This window comes from Cyprinodon variegatus, unplaced genomic scaffold (assembly GCF_000732505.1).
Source record: "Cyprinodon variegatus isolate N-32 unplaced genomic scaffold, C_variegatus-1.0 Scaffold26, whole genome shotgun sequence".
Classification (NCBI taxonomy): Eukaryota; Metazoa; Chordata; class Actinopteri; order Cyprinodontiformes; family Cyprinodontidae; genus Cyprinodon; species Cyprinodon variegatus.
The window spans coordinates 865,163-875,886 of NW_015150479.1; the positions used below are offsets into that span (position 1 = coordinate 865,163).

Sequence of the window (10,724 nt, forward strand, 5' to 3'; positions counted from 1 at the left end):
CCACACTTCCCCCTTTAATGTTCTCATGGCGGTCTCAACAACGTCCGCAGTAACACATAGGGCGCACCGCACTATAGGGCGCGCCGCACATTTTGAGGGGAAAAAAAGACGTTTATATATGCGCTTTATAGTCGTGAAAATACGGTATTTGACCTTTCAGACACATGATCAGTGCTTTTTGCTCCGTTGGTCACGAAACTCCTCCTCCTTGTGTCTGTGCAATCTTTATTAGTCGCCGCTGTCTGGTAGCCACAGCCTATGGCGACAGTGGGCTGCTGTGACAGCAAATCCCATAATGCTTTGTGAGGAGAGCTCTCCGCGCAAAGCATTCCAGGATAAATCTGCCTCTTCTGACGCCTTTTTTTCTTCTCATACACTTCATAGCCACTTTTTTTTCTTAAAACCATTTTCAAAGAACCGCAGTAAGAAAGTTGAGCTTCTATGACTGTCTGAAACCGTAGCTCACCACATATATAATCCTGAAAGTGTGCATGTGCAGAAAATGATAGCTAATGGGACGAGCACGTAGGACAGTTTTATGTAAAAACATCACCAGAATGATTGACAATTAGGAGGACCACTTATTTAGATGATCCACCCTGAAATAAAAGATAATCTTCTATACCTTTAAGTGACAAACTTTAACCAGAATTTTGTCTACATTTTTATTACATCACATTTGGTTAACCGATTCTATTTTTTGCGAAACAGTAAAAATGTATTCTTATTTCATTGACCTGATGTTAAAGGTCTGACATGTTTGAAAGAATGATCTTCTGCTCCTCAAACCAAATGCTCAGCTGTCCTCTCCTTTCAGACTGATTTCTTCACCAGGTTTTCTCTGTTTAGAGAAACACAGTCAGATGCCCAAAGGCAGCCTTGGTTTAGGAGAGAAGGAATTCAAATTTTGGTGCTTTGCTTTATGCTTAAATCCTTTTTGCTTCCCCTTCTGTAGGCATTGTGACGGTGATTGATGCCAAGTATGGGCTCCAGGTAAGTGGTGGAAATATCTCTCTTAATGTTCACAATTGAAAAACAAAATCTGGAATTATTTTGCTGTAGAGACAATATATATATATATATATATATATATACAGTTGCAGGATTTAATAAGGCGACCTGAACGTTTGTCCTTTCTACCATGGTACAGTTAGTAAAGCTGTGTCTGTCCAACCTCTCAGAGCCCCCCCCATCATTCTAGTGAACAAACACATCCTGCCTCCTTTGTGCTACTTAAAAGGAACAAGACAAGTGCCACCCAGATAATGGGCTCTAATTTAGAGGTGTCATGCTCAGTGAAGTGACGCATTTCATGGCATTTGAGCTGTTCTGTCCTCAGACTGTTGTGAAGTGAGATGAAGGAAATCCTGACAGAGAGAAGGAGGAAACCCAACACATGTTGACAGAGTAATTGATATCAGAGCAGCGACCATTGTTATTGCGCTGTCACCTCCTCTAATTTGCCTCTCGTGTCATTTAAAAAAAAAATCTACCTGTTCTATGAGTCAGACCATCTAAAGATGGTGCTTCTTTTACCAACGTAGTTATTAAATAACGTAAACATTTGTGTTAAACTAAAAATTATTAATTTAATGCCAAAAACTGTTGCATTATTTGTTTTGGTGTACATTCTGTTATCACGGTGCCCTGTGAATTTATTAACACTCCTTTACCTTGGGTGTGTTGAGCGGAGCTTGAGGTATTTTTTAGCTTTAAAAGGCTTTAAAACCATGAACCGTCATTTTTCAAATTCATAATTTTATACTACTTTAAGTTACTCTATCACATAAAACGGTGTTGAATTAAATGAAGTGTGTGGCTGTGGGCCAGATCATGAGTAAGTCGATCTTTTGGAAGGGACAGCAAAGTAGTTTTAAAAGGAGAATGTTTTGTTGAGATGCAGGTTTCAGCAGGATGGTTTCTTGTTTTCAGATGGTTTTAAAATATCTTCCTATATGGTAAAAACTATGCTTGTTATTATTATTTTTTTATTTTTTTTGTAGCAACTAAAAGAGGAAAAAGCAGATGGACTTGTCAATGAAGCAGCCAGGTATGGCAGCTTTTATGCTGCTCTTTTTTCACTTATTGTATCAAAAAACAGGCGAGTATCGTCTACATAAGATGACCCTATATACTTGCTGAATAGAGGTTTCTGAGTTTATTTTGATTTAATATCCTTAGACAGATCGCTCTTGCAGATCTTACCATTATCAATAAGACAGACCTGGTGGAGGAGGAGGAACTGAACCAAGTCCGAGACTCTGTCAGGTTCATAATAACTTCTCACAACCAATTCTCTGTCAGAGAGATGTTCATACTGCTGATGATCATAGTTTTTCTTCTTTACCCGTAGGTCTATAAATGGTCTTGTAAAGATTCTGGAAACTCAGAGATCAAGGTTAGTCCTTTTTTTTTTTCTAAACAGATGAAGGGTCATTCTTTAGGGTGGGGTTAAGTAGATGTTTCTCTGGTCTAGATCTCCTGCTGTGTTATCATAACTTCTGCTCAGATCTTTGTATCAAAGATAAAGCAGTTCAGACAAGGGGGACATGCACATAGGCAAACACAAACTACAGCGTCCTGAGTAAACATCGACTGCACGTTGGTGTTTGGTTACCCACAAGTCTGTGCTCTCTGACCCCGGAGCCAGCAGGATGGCTCGGTTTTTGAATGTGTATACCAGCCTGCAGAGGCCTAACACAAGCTGGTATAAATGAGAGGTCCGGGTTTGTGTCAAGGCTTTGCGCCGCCCTCCTGCAGAGCTCAGACCTGGGTGTAGGATGAAAGGCTGTGCAGTGTGAGGGTTAATTGAAACAACATTGTGAAAGCATTCATCGTTGGTTGCTTCACTTTATCTTTAAGGTTAGTTAAGGACCAGAGCTAAAATGTATTTAATCTTCTTTGCAGGGTGGATCTCTCTCAAGTGTTGGATTTGCATTCGTTTGACTGTAAGGATGGAGCAAAGTGAGTTGGTCACTTTTGTTTTATTCTAATGCACAGAGTTCTAGTCATTAATTAAAAAAAAAGCTGTAGCACTTTTTGAAATGTAAAAATTCACAAATACAGAGTCGCTGAGGTGTGCAAACACTATGTAAATATGTGAACTCTCAGCAAAAAAATAGACTTAGTCCCTGAAAACTCCAAATATGATGTTTTTGGTCTGATCTGATAAAAATTGCGTTGCATGGGGTCATGCTGTTTAGTGCTCATTTAGAGTCGATGGAGATGATCACACCCAACATCATTTTCTGCAGGCGACTTGCGTAGCTCAGATTGAGATAGACACCAGGGCTATTTTAGTCGCACTATGCAGCAATTTAGTGGAAATGTAATTGGTCTAAAAGGAAGACAGAAATAGTTGCATAGTAAAACACATCCGCTTTTGGTAAAATATAAAAAAAAATCTCACAATTCCTCACCTCCTTTCGGTGGTCAATGATACTACAGCTCTTAAGGTGCGAGTTATGCAAACAAAAATGGCGGCTCCCAAAACATTCAGGAACCTATGTGCGTCTTCCTCACAAATTTCACTGAGAGCATCATCCCAGGTCCCACCATGCTATTTTGATGCCATTTATTATTAACATCCTGAGAAGGAGTTTGTGTTGTGAACAGGTGAAGAGATCTGTGAATTACAAAGCCAGACACAGTGGAAAACCTGCAAAATGAGTCAGCTGACTGTAAATTGGAGATCATGCGGTTTGCTCATGTGCTCTTTGTCATCGGAGAACTGAAACACAACTGAACCATGCTGAGCCCTACTGTTAAACTAGTACTATATCTAGCGCGGTTCGGTTGTATCTTGCACAGCCCAGTTCAGTTGCATTCCATTTACACTCAACAGTTATCTCGGTTACCGTGCTCGGACCGCTCTCTGCACGGTTTCAAAAGGGTAGTCTATAGGCACATTTACACTACCCTCTGAAAACTGATCCATGACGATATTGTAATATGCAATTACCCTCCACTGCACTTTAATTTAGATAGCTTCTGTCCAAACTTTATTTATTCATTTTATAGTAAAATCCATCTGTATATATGCTATTGTACGTAACTGTAAAAACCCTCTTTATAGTAATATCCACCTGTATATTATATTCGGTACATATCCAGCTGTAAATTTAGTTCATAACACTAGTTATCTATATATTATATTCATCTATTAGCAAGATTCTGTTTATAATGGTATTCAGTTGAAACCCATGTCCTGTATTTATGGAACCATTAGTTATCCAGTACATGCTGCTATTGCACTTTTGGTTAGACCTAAACTGCATTTCGTTGCCTTGTTCCTGTACCTGTGTAATGACAATAAAGTTGAATCTAATCTAATCTATTGGATCAGTTAACTGTGCCGAGCTCAGTTCCTTAAGACCATTTATGCACCACTCTAGCACGGTTCCTCGCCTCCTAGTGACGATCTATGGTACTACTGCTCTCTAGAGGTAAAAGAGCAAACCAAAATGGCGGCGCCATGGCAACATTGCTGGCACGGTTCAGTTTTGCGTTTCATTTACACTCAACAGTTATCTCGGTTAGCGTGCTCGGATTGACCTTGGCCCGGTTTAAAAAGGGTAGTGAAATGGGTCTTTGGTCACTGAAATCTTATACCTGTGTGGACAGTAAAGGCCCACCCAACCCAGAAAATATGTTCACGGGAAGCATAGTTTAAATGTGCTTCATGTAACTGAAATGAAAACTACCCTCTGAATCCAGTCAGCCCTTTGCGAAACCTAAACCGAACACATATTGCAACTTTACAAATTTCTTAATATATTTCTTGATAGGGACCTGTGACCTGATACTCCAGATCTTATCTGAAGATCGCCAGTGTTGTTGTTGTTTTTTTTTTTTATAAAACTCAATGAAAGATGAATCTAATTTTTTTTTGTCGTTTAAATAGAGTAGCAAATAGTCAATCGATGTGACCTGATATTTTATCTAATAATCAAGTCTGCGTCTTTTCTTCAAGGTACTTGTAATTTGTGAGAATGTTTTAACTGCTAAGGAAAGCACAAAGTGTTTATATTAATTTCCTTTGCAATGTATGACATAATTTAGTGTTCTTCTTAAACTAGCAGAATAGAAATATTTATAGTCAGTTGTAAGCTTTTGTTACTACATTGTCTGAGTTGCCTTTGCAGCAGCCTTTGATGCTTCTCTCTAATTAACGGACTCCTTTTCTACTGATTGTCCCGCTGTCACACCACAGGATGGTCATCGTGTTGTATCCCCCAGCTGAATCTCATTCTCATGAATAGAATTGGTGTTCATCCCTTCATGTGAATGAACCGGCCGCCGTGTTAAAGTTGCCTTACGTGCCCCGAGTCAGTGTCTCTTGACCAGCTGCAGAGGATTAGAGCTGTGTGTGTCCACTGGCACCTAGTGAGCCCCCCTTGTCCCAACAGATAGCCTCTCTCCCCCTGCCTTTTGAGTTTTGGTCCCTCCTCATTTTCAGCCCCATGCTGGCCGTTTGAAGCGCCCCCCCCTGCAGCTCAGCCTGTGTGGTACTAACAGCACAGAGGGCTCAAGCAGCTGGATGCAACATTTAGCCTCCTTGTGAGGTCAGAGAGAACAGGGGTAATAGTTTGTTTGGGAGCTGTTCTCAGTATCCAAGAGGATTTAATTGCCATTTGTAAAGCATTCGCAGGTCCATTTAGGAATGTTATTAAGCATTGACACAGCTATGAGATTAAGTGCAATGGGTAAAGGTTTTTCTGTTAAGCAGAAAAGAAGAAAGAAGATTAAAAAGCAGGGTCTATAAAAAAAATAGATTACTTTCTTGCTTTGTTTAATTTTTATCTATAAAATGTTCAGTAATACTTATAGTATTTAGAGTAACCACCAGGCACTATAGCTTTAAAAAAAAACTAATTAAGGAAAACCTTCACTAAAACTGTGACATGAGTTGATAAAGAATTGCTTGCTTTTTTTTTCCTCTACCAAAACCTTCCTTTGAACTCTGTTAGTCCCGCCCACTACAATGGACCTATTACTAAATAAATGGGAGATCATCTTTTACAAAACTGCATTTATTTATTTATATGAATGTATTTATTGTAATTTATCATAAAATAATCTCAGACCAGTACTGGATGAAGAAACACAACACAGTTCAGAGTCTAAAGTATCAAAGCAGTGCACAGCTCAAATTAACGTCTAGGCATTAAACATATGAAAGTTGCATAAATAAACTAATTATTTGAATGTATGGCAGTTCTGCTATTAAAAAGTAAAGAGAGATAGACTCTTAGCAGCTCGGTTTGCTGATAGTTTGACATTACGCACCTTAAAAACTACAGTGCTACAAAAATATATATCTGCTTAACAAACAAATATGTTGTTTAAATTTATTAGGGCTGAAACAGTGATAAATCAATTATTAAAGTAATCATCCACTAATTTAGTAATCGATTAATCGTTAACTGGAGTTTGAAGACTCTAAAACATGCCTTTAGCCAACAGAGTAACCCAATTAGAGCAGTATTTATATCAAGAATGTAAAAGAAATATATAAAAAAAAATTAAGATTGTAAAAAACATTTTCCTCTGTCAATATGCTCTATATAAATCTGCTGAAGTAGAAAAGTTTTTGTTTCACCTGGTTTAATTTTGTGAAAAATCTGTTCTGACATTAAAGTTCTGACTATCTATTTATGAACTGCACCTCTGCTTGGCTTTCCTACAAGCCTGTTATGTTTCAAAAAGAACACTATACAAATACACAGAAACTGAAAAGTAATCCAAATGTGAGACTATGTTGAGTCGTTGGTGTATCTTTGGTCTATTTTAAGAGTCAGCGGGACAGGATGGATCAGACGACAAAGGCTGTGAATAAAAGAAACTGGTCTGTGAGCGCTTGCATTATGCACAGATGAACATGTCACAGTGTTTGCAGTTAATGAGGATACATTTGAAAAGAACAACTAAAGATTATGCAGATCTAAAAGTCCTAAAAACACAAGAAAACGCAGAATCCACCAAATGCATTCATGATGAATTTCTGAAAAGGATTTAAAAGGTAAAAAGTTTAAAACAAATATATTAAATATTTGAATAAAAACAAAATTCTTAAATTTCTGTTTGAAGAAACTCAATGGTGTCAAATATGTTGGTTAAATTACATTTTTTGGGGATTTTCTCTCCCTATTTTAGTCATTGTATATCAATTTCTTTAATTCAGTCCATCCATGCAGACATTTTTTTTTTTCTATTTGACAATACTCAAGCCAGAGAAAAATAAAAGCCATCATTATTTATTACTAAAGTTTGTTTTAGCACACATTTTGAGGATAATGATTCTACCAGTATATTAAAATAGCTGAATGAAACATGAAACTCATCAGGTCTGTTTATTTCTCTAATCTGAAAGGCTTTCTGAGAAGCTCCAGCATTTGAAACCTGCCAGACCACACCTAGACAAGGTTTGTATGCAGTCCTTCTTGGCTTTCCACATCTCTGAGGGAGTTTCCATGTTTTTTGCTTGCTAATTTATGTCAGCATATCATTTCCTGCTGGATGAGAGGGGGGTAGGTAAGGTTCGCACCTTGGGGCTCAAACAGAGCACTGCATTACCCCAGGGCTGCGACACCATAGTGAAATCTCCCGCCCTGCTTTACTGTTTTTGTGTTGTGATGAACCTGACGCTTTTGATGTTTTCGTGTCACATTACAAATAAAGCCAATTTGAGCTAAAAACAACCTAAACACAGAAGACCCTTTAAATTATGTCTAGACTGACTAGAATTTCCCAGCTTTAAGTGGGAAAGTTTAGTGCTTTGCAGAAATATTAAATGTTGTGTATTTTTGCAAGTTTGAAATGACAAAGTTCAACAATTATCAAATCAAGTGGATCTTTTTTTAATCGTCAGTTTTTCTTAGTGTCATTGGGCACTTTTCAGTTTTTACTGTAAGAAAAGAGAAAAACGAACTTGTATCCTTTTCCATTTTACAAATATGCATTAACTTGTGTTGATGTATCTCATCGAAATGTCAATAACATGTTTTTTTTGTTGTTGCCGTAACGTGAAAATATGTGCAAAGTCCAACTGGTTATTGAATAGTTTGCTGAAGTTGTCAGCAATTATTTGTCTTCAATAGCTGCATTGTTTAATTATTTTTCATGCGTCATTTCCACACCTGCTGACTCTCTGCTACAGACAGTTTGTGTTTTCATATCATGAACTTTTATCACAGGATGAGGACAGACGGGGGTTATTTGGGTGGGTAAATAACACCATTGTTTGTCTGTTTTCTCTCTGGTTCCCTTTCCCGCATGAAGCTCCACTGTCCCTCGGACCCCCCCTGACACATGACCACACCTCCACCGCCACTGCCACCATCACACTTCTCTTTACATGCAAATGAGAATGCCGTTTTTTTTTTTTCTTTTTCTGTTGTTATACCAAATGACAAGGAAGTGTTTAACCTTTGCAGTTCAACCCAAACCTCCCCCAAATATCAGCAAGGTGTCCTTTTAATGTGGTGAGGAAGCATCGAAGAGGGAGGGAGGGCTGGCTGTGTTTTGAGGGGGGGTAGAAAGAGTGAGACACCGCTGGGTTTTGGCTGCCCAAATGGGGCTGTGAGTTTTGACACGTTCATTGACAAATTCCTCAGCTGGGGCGTAAAAAATGCATCTTTTGTTCATCACTCCCAGTTAGTCACAGTAAACCGCAAACATCTTTTTTTTAAATACATGTTTTAGCTCTTTCACAAGGCATCGAATTAAGACATCCTTAACTTTTACAGTTTTGCTTTTCAGCAGTCAAATACAGTTGTGGCTACTTTGCACAGTCAAAGCTTTACATTTCATATGGAAATCTCCCAGTTGTCTCATTATGATTATATTTTCTAAAATAATGCAAATTACTATCAAGTAAATTTAATACCTTGTTGCTACTGGAAAGGTCATGTAATGCGAATATTTTCTGTCACCTCTAGAGTATTTTAACCGTAACGTTTGAGATATCTGGAGACCTCCATGAGGATGCCCTAAATGCCTTCATCCAAGTAAAGACACAATCTATAATTCTAGTCCCACTTGCCTTAGCTAATTAGCTTTGGTACCATAAAACTGTATTTTCCACTGTCACAGGATCTGCTTTGGGAGAAGAAGTTCTGTAACAAAGCAGGGGAACCCATGAGTGTCATCCGGTTGAAGGTACGTCAAAGCACAATAGTTCCCTGGTGGTTTTATTATCTGTTAACTAGATAAACGATTCCTTTGAGGCAGCTTAATGTTTTACTTGTGTGTTTTCAGGGCATAGTATCGTTTCCAGGTAAAGCCCACCAAGTGATGCTGCAGGGGGTCCATGAGCTATATGAGTTGAATGAGACTCCACAGCTTTGGGAGGAAAACCCACATACAAACAGGCTGGTCTTTATAGGTAGCGGAGCTGTCACACACACTCACAGATGTAAAAAGGTTTATTAACAGGATTGAATGCTTTTGTTTTAGACATTTATTTTGTGTATATAGTCTGCTTAGTCAAATCTGTTTTTCTTTGCTCTACATTACAGGCAGGAACCTGGACAAGGACATTCTACATGAGGTTTTCACGTCTACTGTTGTAAAGGATGGAGGAAAAAGTTAGTTTGAGGGTATTCTCTGAAGATCATTAGGGGACTGTGTGGTAGTAAAGGTTATGGAAGATCTAGAACTACATCTGTGACGGAGTCTAAACTACTCTACTGTGAAACGAAGAGTAAAGATAACTTTAACTTGTGATGATTCACCACAACCTGCTTTAAAAGAAAAATAGAGGACATTTAGAAAAGTTTCAATATATATATAAAAAAAAAACTCAAACGTGTGGTGAACGAATTATAGTTTCTAAAGGTGACTTTAAGTTTAACCTGCTTGTAATTACACTCTTTAGGGTTGCAGTAGTTTCTCAGACTTTCTCAACTCTGTATTTTTGAATGTATTTAAATAAAGTTTTCATCAAAATGTTGTGTTCTGTCACTTGTTCGCTTAAGCTTCATGACACCTCATAACCTTGCGTTGAAAATTCTGAAAAATTAGCAAGACAACACTATGCGTTAAAATGAGGGACTCACTATTGCATTGTATTCAATTGTAAAAAAGTCTTAAAGGAGATAAACATCTCACCTTCATTTTAAAATATCATAAATTGTCCCTTATGAATAGATGAATGACAGTAATTTTAACACAAAAATAAAATGTCAAATATATTTAAAAACAAATCAATTGCAGTAGTGAAATATTAGAAATGAATAAAAAAAATTTGCAAATGTGTAGAATTTTCTAAACGTATAAAAGTTTTAGCCATAAAAGACAAAAACTTTGTTTTTTTTTTTGATAAAACACAAAATGAGAGGGAAAATCAGTAAAACAATCTTATGTGTTAAGATCAAATAAAAAGACATTGGAGTAAAACGTGTTGAAGAAATTAAGGAATAAAATTTAGAGGTATAAGAGGTTGGGGAAAAAAAGCAATAAACACTGCTGTCAAATTTAGGGATACTCTGGTTCAAAGGTGTGGGCTGTAATAAACTGATAGATTGTAGCTTCCATGTAAGTAACAACAGGGGACCTAAGAGACCCAATGTGGACTGGTAAGGTAAAAGCAAATCAAATAAATTGGACTAAATTTATACGGTAAAACCATGGTTAAGAACATCTAAAACAGTTTCCTAGCTAATATAGAAGTCTAAATTTGACTTGTTAGGGCTGTGCAGATAAAAAAAATCTCCAAAACTGTT

The 10,724-nt window shown here is 37.5% G+C and overlaps 1 protein-coding gene across 1 annotated transcript in view; it reads left to right on the forward strand.

Moving 5' to 3' along the window:
• LOC107098115 (COBW domain-containing protein 2-like) overlaps positions 1 to 9,912 on the forward strand; it is a 19,077-nt gene extending 9,165 nt beyond the window's left edge. The window contains exons 5-14 of the mRNA XM_015395590.1: positions 956 to 993; positions 2,004 to 2,050; positions 2,182 to 2,268; positions 2,354 to 2,398; positions 2,908 to 2,964; positions 7,373 to 7,424; positions 8,940 to 9,008; positions 9,094 to 9,159; positions 9,259 to 9,385; positions 9,519 to 9,912. Of these exons, the coding sequence (XP_015251076.1) occupies positions 956 to 993; positions 2,004 to 2,050; positions 2,182 to 2,268; positions 2,354 to 2,398; positions 2,908 to 2,964; positions 7,373 to 7,424; positions 8,940 to 9,008; positions 9,094 to 9,159; positions 9,259 to 9,385; positions 9,519 to 9,592 (662 nt within the window). The 3' untranslated portion in view covers positions 9,593 to 9,912. The remainder of the gene's footprint in view (positions 1 to 955; positions 994 to 2,003; positions 2,051 to 2,181; positions 2,269 to 2,353; positions 2,399 to 2,907; positions 2,965 to 7,372; positions 7,425 to 8,939; positions 9,009 to 9,093; positions 9,160 to 9,258; positions 9,386 to 9,518) is intronic.
• Positions 9,913 to 10,724: the final 812 nt, after the last annotated feature.